The sequence below is a fragment of the Aspergillus puulaauensis genome, chromosome 6 (assembly GCF_016861865.1).
Source record: "Aspergillus puulaauensis MK2 DNA, chromosome 6, nearly complete sequence".
NCBI classification, from domain to species: Eukaryota; Fungi; Ascomycota; class Eurotiomycetes; order Eurotiales; family Aspergillaceae; genus Aspergillus; species Aspergillus puulaauensis.
This window is the reverse complement of record NC_054862.1, coordinates 245,302-261,509: the sequence shown is the minus strand read 5'-3', so window position 1 is coordinate 261,509 and position 16,208 is coordinate 245,302. Positions and strand designations below refer to the sequence as shown.

General features: G+C 50.9%; 4 protein-coding genes across 4 annotated transcripts; 2 read left to right on the top strand and 2 right to left on the bottom strand.

Moving 5' to 3' along the window:
• Positions 1-1,265: 1,265 nt before the first annotated feature.
• Positions 1,266-1,709, top strand: APUU_60102A (uncharacterized protein; the record flags this gene model as incomplete). The annotated part of the gene is made up of 2 exons (XM_041706909.1): positions 1,266-1,437; positions 1,519-1,709. 2 exons carry the CDS (start codon positions 1,266-1,268, stop codon positions 1,707-1,709), a joined length of 363 nt encoding a protein of 120 aa, XP_041559248.1.
• A 203-nt stretch (positions 1,710-1,912) lies between these two features.
• Positions 1,913-4,716, bottom strand: APUU_60101S (putative GTPase activating protein (Evi5); the record flags this gene model as incomplete). Its single annotated transcript, XM_041706908.1, has 4 exons — positions 1,913-3,215; positions 3,266-3,622; positions 3,671-4,284; positions 4,345-4,716. The coding sequence occupies 4 exons, from the start codon at positions 4,714-4,716 to the stop codon at positions 1,913-1,915; spliced, it is 2,646 nt and encodes an 881-aa protein (XP_041559247.1).
• A 1,812-nt stretch (positions 4,717-6,528) lies between these two features.
• Positions 6,529-11,864, top strand: TOP2 (DNA topoisomerase 2; the record flags this gene model as incomplete). Its single annotated transcript, XM_041706907.1, has 4 exons — positions 6,529-6,609; positions 6,676-6,981; positions 7,038-10,010; positions 10,071-11,864. 4 exons carry the CDS (start codon positions 6,529-6,531, stop codon positions 11,862-11,864), a joined length of 5,154 nt encoding a protein of 1,717 aa, XP_041559246.1.
• Positions 11,865-12,485: 621 nt separating this feature from the next.
• APUU_60099S (putative APSES transcription factor Xbp1) lies at positions 12,486-14,541 on the bottom strand (the record flags this gene model as incomplete). The annotated part of the gene is made up of 3 exons (XM_041706905.1): positions 12,486-13,906; positions 13,974-14,058; positions 14,113-14,541. The coding sequence occupies 3 exons, from the start codon at positions 14,539-14,541 to the stop codon at positions 12,486-12,488; spliced, it is 1,935 nt and encodes a 644-aa protein (XP_041559245.1).
• Positions 14,542-16,208: the final 1,667 nt, after the last annotated feature.

Sequence of the window (16,208 nt, the reverse complement as noted above, 5' to 3'; positions counted from 1 at the left end):
CTGATATTAGTCTGTCCAGTTTGTCAGTGGAGATCCTGTTGGCTCCGATCTCTGACGGAAGCCACAAGAGGCATCAAGTCGGAGATGCTCACACCCGAAAATTACGTGGAATAGGTAAGTGAAAGAGCTATATGATTGTGGCTACCCCGCGGACGAGTGCTCTCTATTAGTAGTTATCTATGAAACTCTACAGAGTAACATGGATTAACAAGAAACTGTGGAGGATTATTGTGATATTATCGTTTGGCCACCGTGGGGAAGGAATTGTCTGTTGACACATCAGATTGTAGTGTCGGGCACAGAATGCGGCGTACAGGGACCAAGGCATTCCATACTCGGAAACGACGAACCGCAACCATATCTTGCGAAGCTAAAACGACGGTGGTTATCTCTGTCTAGAGCTCACTGAGCCAGCTTTCTTTCAACACACGCCATCTTGCTTCAAACCGCAATAGGCAGCTCATATTTTTAGGCACTTTGTCGGCAACACGATCACTCTGTATTCTGGATTAAGCTTCGTTGGATTGGCGATCTGGGGTACCCTTGGCTCTATTATCATTCTCGTATACTGGGTTGGGATTCTGCTGTTTTGCTTCCGGTGGGCGAAGCTGCATAGCAAAAGCGATTGGGATGCGCAATTACAAACCCCTGAATTACCCGTGGATTCCGAATCTGGGGGGACAACTTACCATGAGATCGATGATCAGCCATATGTAACGGAATTGCCTGGTGATTACAATCAGTTGTTCGAGGCGGAGAATACCCAGCTTTTTGAGGCGCACTCGCCTGAGAAGGATAAGTTGTCTAATGCGCAGCATTCAGACTTAAGAGAGGGGAAGCATACATCATAGTTAAGGCTTTTATTAAGCATGTTCTGTTACGTTGCGGCTTTGTATTATACCCTTATACCTATTGATCTTGCAGCGATAGCCTTACATAATGTCACCTGTTAAGCCCTATATCGACCCCCTATATCGACTCCAAAACTTCCCAAATATTGTACCCCATGCTCGTCACGAAAGCAAAAAACCAAACTCTCACGGTATCACCAAGATACTCGATGTAATCAATATACCCCACTCATCCCCTATACTCATATGGAAGAAAGTCATGTGAGCTCAGCCGAGGCAAGTCGGTCCAGTCCATGCGGAGCACTCCCTCAGTACCGTTACCGTATTTAATAACCTCCTTTCCCTTCAATTCTATTATTCTACACAGTAATAATAACTATAACTAATTGTCTCCATTGCCAATCTCAACACAACATGCCCTCCGCCCTCCAAGTAACCAGCGCCACCTGGGTCCTCGTCTCCCTAGGCCACACCCTCGGCGCAAAAGAATGGCAGTCCTCCCCGCAATTCCGCGCCCTGCCGAGCAACGCTGATACCTGTGCCCGCGCGGGCTGGTACCAGGGGAGTGTATTCTTCTTGGTCAACGGTGCGTCTCAGTATCCCTCTTTTTAATTTTAATTTTAGTTTACTTTGTGAACCCTATGTTTGGCTAACGCACGCACTCTAGCACTCCTGAACTACAACTGGGCTCAGGCGCCAGAGCAACTGCGGAACCCGGTCAATAAGGCCATTGCGGTGCTTATGGTTGCTGTTATGTGGGGGAGCTCGGGATGGTATTTTAAGCGTGGGGTTACGAGTAATGGTGTTGCGGTTGCGGTTATGGGTGCGTTGCAGGCTTATTCTTCGTTGAGGGAGTAGGCTGGCTTTTGTATCTTTTTTGTTATTTGTACTTATGTCGGCCCATGGGAGCTGGATCCTGCGGTTAATTCGTTCAATGGATGGAGATTTGAATGGTCAGGATATAGAGAAGGGTCTATTCAGTGCTTGTTTCGACATGCAGTGGCTCAGCAAATTCGTATCTATGTATATGTACAGGATCATATCTAACATCTATACTCTATCTACCTTCCCCATCCGCTGAAGAACCCACCTGATGATGCAGGGGGTTCAGTCGGTGCCTTCGAGATCGGGGGCAACCCTAGTAATGAGTTACGGTTCTCCGCCGTCGAAGACCGGCCCAATCCACGCGAGGACCCGCCAACCATTTTCCGCAGCGAGTCGAGCTTCCCTTTAACTTCTTCCAGTTCTTGCTTCGCTACCGCCTCTGCTGTTTTTGCGTTTACGAGCTCGAGAAGCAGTGCTTCTTCGCCCGGTGGTCGGTTGTTATCGGTTGCTAGGACGTTCTGTAGGCCCAGGCTGCTAGTTCGTTTGTTGAATGTTGTGCTCCTTCTTGTGCTCTTTGTTGATGCGGAGCGCGCGAGTTTAAGCTCGCGGAGACCTCCGGTGTTTTCGCCCTTTTCGCTTGTCGGTGAGCCGTAAGATTCTGGTGGTGTGTCGGGGGTGGGCGTCTTGATATTTCGGAGGTCACGGACGGTTCTTTCTAGGCGTTGTCGATCGCGATATCCGTCTTGGATGCGGCCTCGCGCCTCGCGGAGCTGTTCTCGAAGAGAGGAGTTCTCCTGCTCGTGTTCGTCCATTCGACGCGTCAGGTCCAGGCACCGCCCGGTTTCCACGGAGTACATGTTCTTCCACTGGTCGAGGTCGTCGCGGAGCTGGTGCTTGGTTTGGTCAATTGACGTGTGCTTATTGGAGTCTACGGCTGCGAAGCGCTCTTCAGCTTTGCTGAGGAGTTCGGCAGGGGCGGAGTCCGCAGCAGGGGATTCTTTGATGAATTCGAGCATGGATCTGGACAGGGCTTGGTCTTCTTCGCGATCTTCTCGTTCTTGTTGGAGTTCGCGGGAGAGGTCGGCTTGCTGGCGTTGAAGGTCGCTGAGGGCCATTAGGAGATCCTCGATTTGGGTATGGAGGTCGCGATCCTTGTTTTGGGACATGGCGGATTTCGTGCGGGCCTTCTGCGCGTCGACGGACAGCTCCGTGGGCGCTGTGCTGGCGTCAGACGTGGACTCGACCGAGTTGAGTGTCGACGTCATGCTCTGTTTGGAGGTTGACCGGCGGAGATTGTTCGGTGTGTTGGCGTCCTTGGGATTTAGGTTGATTGATTTGACCGAGGTGTGCGGTCCAGATCCAGCCCAGAATCTACCCAGGAATCGCGAAGCCGCAGCTTGCATCTGAGGGAAGGATATTCCTGTCGGAACTCCCTGGGATTGGTTGTAACTAGCCTCAAGCGCTTGCAGGCTTTCCTTCGTGACAAGGTTAGTCAACGAAACGAAGTCGTTAACAAAGTCGTCGGCGTCAAAAGCGTAACTACACAAATCAGTAAGTCTGGCACAAAGGAGGATAACCTCACAACTTACGTATCCCAGAGACTCCTAGAAAGCAACAGCTGCATGACATCTTCAAACTCTGTACAGGCCAAGATCTTCTTTTCGTTCCGCTGCATTAGCGAAAGGGCAACACGCATCAAGGTCTCGCAAGCTCCTTCCAGGAAAATAACATCGTAAATTCGAAGAAGCATTGGGAGAGGGCACGACACAGCGAAGAACGATAGGAACCATTGTGAAACATATGCAGGCTCCACATTCAACGTTTCCAAGTGTTCGAATAGTGCAGGTCGAAGACGCGCAAGGAGGTTTTGAAACTGATAGACGCGGAGGTGCAGGCCTGATAGGTCGGGCAAGTAACAGGTTCGGAGATCATAATGGTCCATAAGTCTAAAACAATCAGCGTCTCCATCATTCATCCAACTCGGTCAAACGTACCGCACGAGCACACAGAATGCTTCTGCATCCGACATGTGCATCAACAAAGGACCAACCACAAACCCCAAGCCTTGACAGTAGCCTATCTTCGTATCGTAAAGACTAAAGCACTTGAGCACGCGAGCAAGCATCTGCTGCCCCTCGCCATTTGGATCACGGAACATCTCAACATTGGGAAAGCTGCGGCCAATGTCCTTTCCGATCAATCCCTCGTATGGGCTGGTCTCGCCACAAAGTTTCTGATATTCAGTCAATAGCGAAGGGTCCCTTGCGCCTGACAGACTTGGCCAGACCACACCACGCAAGGGAGGTGGGACCCCGCCTCTCATTTTATTTGATGTCAAAGTCGGCAGTCGTTGCACGGTTTGTGGGTAGTCTGCAACTAGAGCAGCCCAGAATTCGAGCTCGGTCATGGGCGGAGGTAGTGGAAGTTGTGAGTAGCGGAGAGAGGATCGAGGGTCTTCATCGATCAAGCGCTTTATCTGATGCAGGGACTGTGATCGAGACTGACGCTGCTGTATATGCTGCGATGCAACCTTTCCTAGGCCAGATTTTGGATTGGTAGCTAAAGCGTTGTTCTCTTGTTCCAGCCGAGCTAACAACAAAGCGGTTGTCTGGAAATAATGTCAATAACATTCCTTCCATTCCAGTCCACGTCATGCTGCAGAACATACCTCATCGGACCCTTCCGTGCGAGGCTCCTGTGACTCTGTTTTTTCCAGCTCTTCCCAATCCACCGCATCACCTTCAAGTGTGTCTGCTCGGTCATTTTCTTCGCTAATCCGCGTTCGAGCGAGTTCAGTTTCCAGGTCTGGCCTCGCGGAGGTGGGCGTGGGTGTGGTCTTGCGGTCGATCTCGTCATCGGAATGCGGCGTGCTTTCGACAGGAGTCTGGGGAATATCAAGAGTGCGCCAGTCGGGTTGGGTGTCCTCTGAATTGGATGACAGAGGGACCGTCACCATAGAGTCGGTGTGGCTCGGGGTACGGACGACCGTGTCCGAACTGGGCCGCGGCGAGGCTTCAGTTTGCTCCATGGTTGCTGACATTTGCCTAGTATAGCTCAACTGTTCAAGGAAGCTTCAGAGACTCATTCCTCGGGGGGCTTCAACTTCGTGGAAACGAATTCGAGGGGTGAAACGCGAGGGTTGGATCGGAGGGGTCAACGATGGGAGACGCGATAAGGAGACGGGAGAGCGGCCGATGGATTGGGGACGGCAGACAGCGGCATTGCTCGACGGCGCGACCGAGGAAATGGGCTGAAGTCTGAAGAGGACGGGGAGATTGGGAGATAGTAGGGAGAAACGAAGGAGAAACGGCCAGGGTTTGAATTCGGGAGATGGTGAGGTTAGTGGTGTCTAGTGCTCTCCAAGTGGGCTTCAGGTTCAGGGGCCCTCTCTCGCTCTTCTCCTGATTAGTCCACCACTCACGGTCTCGCCCTGCCGATCGTCCAATACTGCTGCTAGGGCAGAGAGCTTCATTGCTAGTGCGGTGAAGGTGATTATTATCTACCTTACGGAGTATAACTTATTTGAAAGGAATAAGGAGAGCCTGCTCTCACGGTGTACAACAGCTGAGCTCCGTGAACTTCTCCTGATCTCCGCATAGAACCATGGAACTTGAAACTTGGGAACTGGGAACTGGGAACTGGGAACCTCCAGCCCAGGAACCGCCGTGGAACACGGAAGTATCAGGATAGCCAGAGACGACCTCAAATCACAATGGCATCCAGGGGCTTCTTATTGAATCCTATTCGACGACAAGCGATCTCTGCTCTTCTTCTTCGGTGTCATCTGTATTAAACCGTCGCATGACCGTTTTAGCCTGAGTGGGGAGTGGATGTCGCGGGCTTTAATTGGGCCTTTAATTCAGCGAGCTCGCTTTATTGGCTATGGTGGGAGGGGATAAAATGACAATACCGGCCATACCGCTCCATACGGGCGTCCTGAAACAACAGACCTGCGCTCTGCATTTCAAGGGTCTTCACCGTACAGTGTAAACCGACATGGATGTAGAGGTGCAACTAGGGAATAATAGTGATGTATAACTTTGATAAGGTGCTTCCAGTACTTATTTTATTCAGCAAGATAAATAACTGCGAGGGGCGGGAAAGAGGAGGCGGGAAAATGGTTGATGATAAGGGTCCAAGTTCATTATATATTTTGTACCAATGGACCTTTACACTCTATATAAAAATCGTCATCTAACAGAATACTAATTGCTTTAAAACAAAGTTGCAGATTACAGGAGTCCTGCAACTAAATATTGAGTGAAGGATACTTGCAACTGCGTGGTCTGTTCTATTCTGAGCAACGCTTTGTTGACAGTTCTTTGTTGCCCGAGAGATCCCCCATGGTTCTCGATACACGTCAATGGCAGTTCCAGATCGGTCGAATGAGGAGAACTAGAGAAATCTCTGCCTCAGTGGCTCCTCACTTGCTGTCACTGCCAACTTGAACTCAAGCAGGCGAGGTGGAGCTAAGAATAGAGGGAACCCCGCTCGCGGTGTTTTGATCGTGCCTTCCATTCTCGGATGGTGTGTTTTGAGTTTACCCGATTTGGCCTCGGAACGGCGAAACACATGATCCGGGAAGAAACCATTAACAGAGGGCCTGCCGGGCGCAGGTTTCAACCCAGCGCGTCGACAACAAAGCATCAACACAACATTCAACGAGGGGATCGTGGAGGAGGCGTTGTTCTTTCACTCTTTATTCCTCTTCGCTTCAATCCATTTCTCACCCGGGAGGATACATCTGTCCCTCTCTTCCTTTTTCTTGCCACTCGTTGTCTACGGTTTCAACTTCATTCCTGCATTTTGAGTGTTTCACAATTATTCTGCGTCTTCGTTCTCCCTGGTCACAATGAGTGACTCCGACTCAATCATGGACGACTCCGTCTTCGCGGACGAGGGTAGCTCCGATTTCGTCCCTGACGAAGCTCCCGTACGCTTTTGCCCCCCCCCAATTCTGGCTATTGAATCTTGCTAACCGCCGTCTTGCCACCCACAGAAGCCCAAGGCTAAGCCTGCGGCGAAGAAGGCTGCTCCAAAGAAAACAACACAAACAAAGCTGACAGCAAAGCCAGCTGCCAAGGGGAAGAAGAAGGCCAAGGCTGATAGTGAAGATGAATCCGATCACGATGATCCCTTTGGCGACGACTCCATGCTCTCACAAACACCTCCCAAGAAGGCCCAATCGGCAGCCGCCACTAAGAAGGGCGGTGCCAAACCACTCGCAGACGTTGAAAATGAATCGATTTCACTAGACGGCGAGGAACCATCCAAGGAAGTAAAAGCGTCGGACAAGTACAAAATGGTAGGTTTGCTATTCAGGAGCAGAGAAAGGACTGCGCTAACATTTGTTTCACTTAGCTCTCCCACCTTGAGCATATTGTTAAGCGTCCGGATACGTATATCGGGTCAGTTGAGCGCACATCACAAGAAATGTGGGTCTACAACTCGGAGGTCGATGGAATGGAGTTTCGCGAGGTGTCTTACGTACCCGGTTTATATAAAATTTTTGACGAAATTGTTGTGAACGCAGCCGACAATAAGCAAAATGATAAGAACATGGACGAGATTCGTGTGACCTACAGCAAGGAGACCGGTGAAATTAGTGTTTGGAACAACGGCAAAGGTATCCCAGTCGAAATTCACGATGAGAAGGGCATATACATTCCGGAGATGATCTTCGGTAATCTTCTGACATCCTCCAACTACGATGATGACCAGGCGAAAATCACTGGTGGTCGCAACGGTTTCGGTGCTAAGCTTTGTAACGTCTTTTCCACTGAGTTCACAGTCGAGACTCAGGATTCCAAACAGAAGAAACGCTACAGACAGACCTGGACGAACAACATGCAAAATCTGGGCAAGCCAAAGATCACCGCTGCCAAAGGCGAGGATTACACCAAAGTTAGCTTCAAGGCCGACTACGCCAAGTTTAGCATGGACGGCATTGATGACGATTTTGAGGCACTTCTCAAGCGACGTGTCTATGATTTGGCTGGTACCACACAAGTGGCCGTTAAATTGAACGGGACCCGAATTTCTGTCCGGAACTTCAAGAAATACATGGAAATGTACACGAAAGCCATCCGCCGTGAGCGTGGTGACGATGACTCCAAGAGCGATCCGATTATTACCTGCAATCCCCATCCTTTTTGGGAGGTTGGTTTCGCCGTGTCGGACGGCTCCTTTAAACAGGTATCGTTCGTCAACTCTATCGCTACGACATCTGGAGGTACCCACGTGAACTTCATTGCCGACCAGATTTGCAACCGACTGGCCGAATCGCTCAAGAAGAACAAGAAGGGAACAGGGTCAATCCTGAAAACAGCTCAGATTCGGAACTATGTCTTCCTTTTCGTCAACTCAAAGATTGTCAACCCGGCCTTCAACTCTCAAACAAAGGAGCAATTGACGACAAAATCAACTCAATTCGGAAGCAAGCCGGTTCTTGACGACGCCTTCCTCAAGAAGGTAGCCAACTCTGGTGTTCTCGACTCTCTCAAGAAATTCGCTGATCACAAGGCCGACTTGATGCTCAAAAAGTCTGACGGTGGTCGACGAACTCGCATGAACAACCCGAAGTTGACAGATGCGAACAAGGCAGGCACAAAGGATGGCCATCGTTGCACCCTGATCTTGACAGAAGGTGAATCTGCCAAGGGTCTAGCCATGGCCGGTCGTGGTGTGGTCGGAGCTGATCTTTTCGGTGTATACCCGTTGCGTGGAAAGCTGCTCAACGTGCGCGATGCCTCCTTTGACCAGATTTCGAAGAATGAAGAAATTCAAAGCATCAAGAACTTCATGGGTCTGCAGCACAAGAAGGAATACACCGAGACACGCGGACTCCGCTATGGGCACTTGATGATCATGACCGATCAGGATCATGACGGTTCTCACATCAAGGGTTTGTTGATCAATTTCTTACAAGCTCAATTTCCGAGTTTGCTTAGACTCCCCGAGTTTTTGATCGAGTTTATCACACCAATTGTCAAAGTCTGGAAAGGCGACATTAAAAACCCGACCAAATCGGTGTCATTCTTCACTCTACAAGAATACGATGCCTGGAGAGAGAAGCATGGTCATGAGCGCGGCTGGGAACACAAATACTACAAGGGATTGGGTACCAGCGGTGCCGAAGAGGCTCAAGACTACTTCCGTGATTTGGATCGCCACTTGAAGGAGTTCCATACTATGCAGGACCACGAAGTTGAACTGATTGAACTTGCATTCTCTAAAAAGAAAATTGAAGAGCGCAAGGAATGGCTTCGTCAGTTCAAGCCGGGAACTTTCATGGATCATTCCGTGGACAAGATTTCGTACACCGATTTCATCAACAAGGAACTCATTCAGTTCAGTATGGCCGATAATGTTCGATCAATTCCGTCGGTTGTTGATGGCATGAAGCCTGGTCAGCGCAAGGTCATGTACACGCTCCTTAAAAGAAACATCAAGAAGGATGTCAAGGTGCTTGATCTTACCGGTCAAGTTTTGAGTTTGACTGCGTACCACCACGGTGATGCATCGATGCATCAAACTATTATCGGCTTGGCGCAAGACTTTGTGGGCTCAAACAACATCAACTGCCTCGAGCCCAGTGGTAATTTCGGTAGTCGTTTAAAGGGAGGGTCGGATGCCTCTGGTGCTCGTTATATCCATACGCGACTTTCTCCATTCGCCCGACGCGTCTTCCATGCGAATGATGATCCCATCCTGACACACTGCGAGGATGATGGGAAGTTGATCGAGCCGGAGACCTACGTTCCTGTTGTCCCGATGCTTCTCGTCAACGGTGCGGACGGCATTGGTACCGGATGGAGTTCTACTGTTCCCAACTACAACCCCGAGGACATCGTGGAGAACTTGAAACGCATGTTAAACGGCGAAGAAATGAAGCCAATGCAGCCGTGGTTCAAGGGCTTCAAAGGTGACGTTACCCCATTGGGACCTGACAGATACAAGTTCAGTGGAACTGTCAAGCAAATTTCCGACAAGGAAGTGGAAGTTACAGAGTTGCCCGTCCGAACATGGACCCAAGACTTTATCAACAGACTTGAGGACATGATCAAGGCCGACAAGACACCCTCAATGATTAAGGACTATCGAGATTACAACACCAACTCCGACGTGCACATGATCCTCCAGCTGGATGAGAAGAATATCAAGGCCCCTCTGACCCAGGAGGTCTTGGAGGACAAGTTCAAGCTCACTAAGACCGTGGCGACGTCTAACCTGGTTGCCTTTGACCCCGAGGGGCGAATTACCAAGTACAACAGCGTTGAGGATATCATGAAGGAGTTCTTTACTCTTCGCCTCAAGTTCTATGAGAAGCGTAAAGTGAGTAAAACCCCCGGCCTAATCTAGATAATAATAATAAAAACGCTAACTTCTGCCCAGCAATTCCAACTTTCTCAACTTCAGACAGAGTTGGAGAAGTTGACCAACCAAGCGCGGTTTGTCCAGATGATCATCGATGGGGAGTTGATCGTTTCAAAGAAGAAGAAGACTGTTCTCGTCGGAGAGTTGAAGGAGAAGGGCTTCAAGGCGTTCCCCAAGGTGGCAGATGCAGCTAAGGCCGGTGAAACCGAGAAGGTTGTTGAGGAGGGGTCGGAAGACGAGACTTCCGATGACCCGGCTGATTCCCAGAATCTTGCTTCCGCTTATGACTATCTGTTGGGAATGGCCATCTGGTCCTTGACCCAAGAGCGAGTAGAAAGGCTACGCCGCCAGATCGGAGAGAAGGAATATGAGATCGATGAGTTGATCAAGCTCTCGAAGGAGGATATCTGGCTCCGCGATCTTGATGACTTCATCAACGAGTGGCGCTACCAGCTTTCAGAGACCGACCGCCGCCGTCGTGGGTACGAGAAAAAGGGCCGCCGCACTTCAACTAAGCTTGCCATGGGCGGTGGCAAGGCCGCTGGCGCGAAGAAGCGCAAGGCAGTGGACGACTCAGATGACGATTTTGTTGTCTCCAAGTCCAAGAAGAAGCCAGCAGCGAAAAAAGCCGAACCGCAAGGTGGTCTCATGAGCTTCTTGAACAAGAAGCCTAAACCGACAGATAAGGGCTCTGACAGTGAGTCGGACGATGAGTTTGATATGAAAGAAATCATACCAAAGAAGAGCAGAGGGCCGGCCAAGGTTTCTCCCCAGCTGAAGGACGAGGATGCCGATGTCAATATGGCAGATTCGGATATCGAGATTATCCCTCAGAAGAGTCGAGCTGCGCCCAAGGCAGCACCTAAGCCGAAGGATGAGGATGACGAGGATGTCAAACCCAAGGCGGCGCCTAAGAGAGGTCGCGCTGCAGCTGCAGCTGCCAAACCCACGCCCAAAGACGACGATAGCGACGTCCTCGATGACGATGATTTCAAAGAAATCACCAAGGCTGAAGCCGCCAAGTCAGCTCCTCAAAGTCGCACGGGTCGTGGCAAAGCCGCGCCCAAGTACGCATTGAGCGACTCCGAGAGTGACAACGGCGATGATTTGCTTGGTGATGTGAGCAAAATGGTCAAGGGAATTGGTGGCGCGAATGATTCTCGTCAACTATTTTCGGAACCGTCACGACCTGGCAGTAGCACCGGCTTGCCGACTAGCTCGAAGACCTCCAAGTTCTCCAACGAGTTCGACCCAGACGAGACTGACTACAGCAAGCTTATCCCGCAGAACTCGCCGCGCCGCTCTATTCAGGTTAAGCCCAAGGAGAAGGCGTCGGATAGTGTATTGGAGGATGACGATGACGAGGAGGAAGAGCCAGCCAAACCTGCCAAGGGCAAGGCGGCCCCCAAAACCAAGGCAGCTGCTGCCCCCAAGGCAACTGCGGGTAAAGGTCGTGGCCGCCCCAAGAAGGACGCAGCTGCACCCTCCACTACCAAAGCTCCTACAAAGCAGACAACGCTCTCGCCAGCCGCCAAGGCGTATGCCTCTAAGCAGGCAAAGGCCGCGCCCAAGAAGAAGACAATCATGGATGATTCGGAGGACGATATTGATGCAATGGCCAACGACATCCTTGATTCGCCAGCTGGTGTGAAAGACGAAGCGCCTGCGCGTAGCAACGCGCGCACTGCTGCAAGCACCTCCAGCCGACCGTCGAGACGGACGGCAACTGCCAAGAAGAGCTACGTGGTTGAGGATGACGACAGCGACGATGGACCAGATGGCCAGGATGATTCATTTGATATGTCCGAATAAGCGAAGTGTAGTTCGATTTTCTCAGGGCGTTGATCGTCTCTTTGTTATCATTCTGTTTCGCACAGTATTGTTATACATTTTCCAATTTACATTAAGCTTTTCGAGGATTAGTTAATTCATTGTTTCTCTTAAGATCGTTTCCCAATAACAAGTTTACCTTGGCAAGATAGACATTCTGATGCTGAGCTGGTTGGGATCTGTAGAATACCCCGTCATAGCAGAGTTCCCTGAGTTACACAACTACGGTTTAAGCTCACTAGACTGTTGTCTAACAGAAGCTTTACGTTATCTAGCCAAAGGAATATGCCTGGACAATAAATGACAATTTCTAACAACAAAAACACACGACACTGCGGTGCATAGTCATAGCTAGGCGTAGTCATACATAGTCACAGACTAAGTAGTAGACAGAACTCAGATAAACGAAAAGGAAAGCAGTTAGATTCAAATTCAGAACTCCGGCCGGTCTATGGATAGTATTGTTTGTCGGATTCATTTCTTCGTAAGACAGGACAAACATAGTGAAAAGCAAGTCGAATACCAAAGCAAGTAGCTAAAAAGAAGGGGGAAAGACTTTGGTGGTGTGAATGGGTGTTCCTAGTCCAAGTGTACCATCCATGGCTAGACAGTGGAACTACGCACTTGGGCCTTGATCGACCGGCAGGCCTTGTGTGAGCGATAACCCTGGTCAAGTATGGCGGGATCGCGAGGGCTGCGGTGGGTTCGGATGTTAGGAGGCGCGGATGGTGCACGTCGTCTCTTCTGCCCCGACTGACTGGGTGGGTTTCCGGAAGTGATGGAAGTAGCGAGATGGTGACCATCGCCATGGCCGTGCTCATGACAAGGGCAACAGCAAGGGCAACCATGAGTATACTCTAGCCCATCATCAACACCATGGACATCGTGATGGACATCGCTTGGAGAACTAACGGGCCTCCTCGCTGATCCCCGACGCATTCCCATCAAAGCTTGGGCTACCATTATTTCGGACGGTCGACGCTCGGTGATGAAACCCCTGTCAGAGTCTTGTCCACGTGCAGGCTCGGGCTCGCGGGAGACCTCGTGCTTCGTATAAGGATGAGATTTGGGATTAGGAGGTACTATCCTCTCTCGTCTGTGACCCGCTATTGCGATTCTCTTTGATGGGCGGTACTCAGCTAGCTCTGTGTCTGTGTCTTGGTGGACTTCATCGTCGGCGTAAAGGGCCGCAAGACCGATTGATCTAACGCTGTCGCTACCCTCCGAGCCCGACGAGAGGGTTGGAGATGTAGATTCATCGGACGACGTGGTGTCGGGATCGGGACCAAAATAATAGTCAAGGTCGGTTTCTGCGTCGGCGTCGGCGTCGCTGCCATCCGCGACTGCGACTGTGCGAATGGCGATGCCTCTGGTAGTGAGTGTAGGCTGACTGGATGGGACAGAGTTAGGAATCACTCTTGCTTTTGCCCGCTCTCGTTCTCTCTCCTTAGGGCTCGTAAGCGATGCTATAAGTCTGTGAGAGGATGGGAGGAGGTTGGCCGAGTCGTTAGGATAGATGTCTTTGCTGCGAGGCGTGTTGACGGGTGTAAATGAGCTTCGGGGCGGACTAACGGGAGACGCATAATACCGCTCGGCGCTGCTGTGATATTCTCTTTCAGGAGACGAGCCGTACCCGACTAGGGATGTATCTGTAGACGTCGAGGAGGTGTTGCTGCGATGGCGGCGTTGGTGGTGGTGGGACTTGGGAAGGATGTGTCGGCCCAGGGCTACGCTAGTCCGGCCTCTATCGATGCCGGGAGCGGAGCTCGGACGGTAGGGGTAGTCTGTTTCGAACGAGTCTGGCGGCGATGAACGAAGTTCAAGCAAGCGGTATTCGTCAGCATTCCTCGTTGCGATCTGGACTATCGCGGGCTCAATGATCATTCGGCCGAACCGATTGCTGTCACTGGGTGGGATGCATGTGTTCGGAAAATCGGCCCCGAAGATGGGGGTGAGTGCGTAGCGGATTTTCCAGCAAAAGGTTGCTGCAACGGCTTTGGCGGCTTCGTATGGCATCCAATATCCTAAGAAAGAGATATTAGAATGATTCTGGCGTGCATAGAGTTGGGTTGAGTCGGCGATTTTGCTCACCTTGTGCCGCGAGGGCGCCGCCCGTTATGCTGTGGCAGATATCGCGAAGTCCGGGGTTCTGGTTCAGCATCTTCGCTGGCGTTGTCTGAGCCCAGTTAGTCATTTGTCTCTCCAAAATTGAATTGCAAGCTTATTTCACCTTTGAGTAGTCGTTGCATTTGAAGAGGTGGGTTATTCGGACGAGACCAATGTTGTAATCCCACATCACCGTCCACTGCTTCTCTTCCCCGGGAATTTGAAATGTGTACTGAAAAACCTCAAAGCTTTCGCGCCCTGTCCTTTCCTGGAATGATTTCTTGTCACTGTTATACGGAATGTGGCGTGGGTAGTCGGCGATGTTGCCGAAAGGATGGATGTGAAAGTCACGATGCAGACTGGCAATTTCGCCGTTTCGCATTTCGCAAGGAGGATAGCGTACTTCGCCTTTGGGCTTTCCGCGCTGAAAGATAGGGGCGTCTTTGGCCATCTTCTGTTTCTTCTGGCGAGGAGAGCACAGCATGATGGTACTCGCGGAGCTTGTCGGCGAAGGAGTGGGAAGAGGATTGAGGAGAGATTCGATGGACACCATCTTATTATAAGTGAATAATCTCCGCTGTCTAAGATGAAGGTATTTTTCTGTTCTATCGGTGAGATCGGCTGCGTGCGAAAGTGGTAGACCACTCGGCTGGCCGCAACGGAGACAGGCTGATCCAGAACTCTGATCGGTTTGACCGCCGTTGTCTGATCCTAAGACAACAGGAGATGAATGATTCTAGAAGGCACAGTTAGGTCGCAAACGAAATGGGCTGCGGTGAGCGAGGCTATCCAGAAAAGCCTATTGAGAAGAGGCAGTGATGCACGGGTGTTTGAAGCCGACGGAGCCCTAGGCGACGATAGAACTTGGCGAAAGAGAATCAAGAAGGAATGATGAAAGAAAAGTGGCATCAAATATCAGCAGCAATATCACTTCTGTTGACAGATTTGCTGGGTGCAAGGCTGTCCACGACTGGTTTAGTGACGACATTCGATGAAAGACTGTCTGATGGCTTCCCCCCTCTCCGTTTGACCGATTTGGAAATGCAGCGCCAGTTAGATTACTTCCTTCTTTGAAGTGAAGGGGCCACGGCAGCGGTGAACCCAAATTGTGAGTCAAAATCCTGTTTTAGACAGTCAAGTTGGGCGGATGTCTTGGATGGAAAGTCTGGTCGGCTTGAAAATAACCTCGCCGAATTTCAGACACTTCGGGTGGCATCACGAGGCACACGTCAAGAACGGATCAAAGGGCTCTGATGAGTCCGGATCTGCAATACTCCAAGCCCCCAGCTTGAGTATAGCAGGTACTCCCCAAGGGGGTACCTGGTTACCCTGCTTTGCAACGTTCCCAGCTTAGTTCAACGGGGGGAATAGTCGAACCTCCCCGCCAGGTTAGGTGCAATTTTTGTTTCCCTCCCATTTTTGACTAGTCTGGAAACCGGGAATGCCGCTCATGGCACGCAACTCGTCGAGGCTTCAGGTGTTTCATCCCCCCATCTGTAGTTACCCAAGGCTAGGCTGTGGCAGGCTCAGCAACAAGAGACATGGTAAATCACGTTTCAGGAACTCCTGCAACCATGTGGAGGCCCTGCAGAGTTGACCGTAAATTGAAACTAGGCTTATGGTCATCCGAGCTAGGTTCTGGCTTCCTTACAAACAGACATGAGATGGCGGTCTGGCGGAGGTGAGCTCTCTAGGAGAGACCAGGCCCCGTGAAAAGCTAATAATAGGGTCGAGAGTCATGTATCGCAACGCATCACCCGTCCTCTGTCAGTGACGAGCATGGCTTATTCCCTTTCCGAGTCATGGTATACAGATATTGCTGGCAGGCGGGATCAACGACGATGGTACTGCGCCATCAACGAACTCGACCATCAGGTGGGAGAGCCGCTCGAGCAACCGGAAAATTAGCGCTCACAGCCTATCGACCAATAGGCAAACGGGCCACGCCGGTGCTGGTGAGCGAGAAAGGGATCGGAGAGGTCTGAGGCCACGGAAAGCTGCATGAAGCCTTCCTTCTTGTATGACAGGGAGCTGCGGTTGCTACCACCAACCAACGGGTCCACCTCGGTCAGCTCTGCCTCCAGGGAAATACCAGGAGTGGTTTGTAAGACAGCAGCTTGGGTTGGTGTGGATCTTTGGCTAGGCAAATCTAAAAGTCAGAAGCCGAAAGTGAAAATATGGGTAAGTCATGTCTCTGGAAAGGTTTCAGGCGCTGGCTCA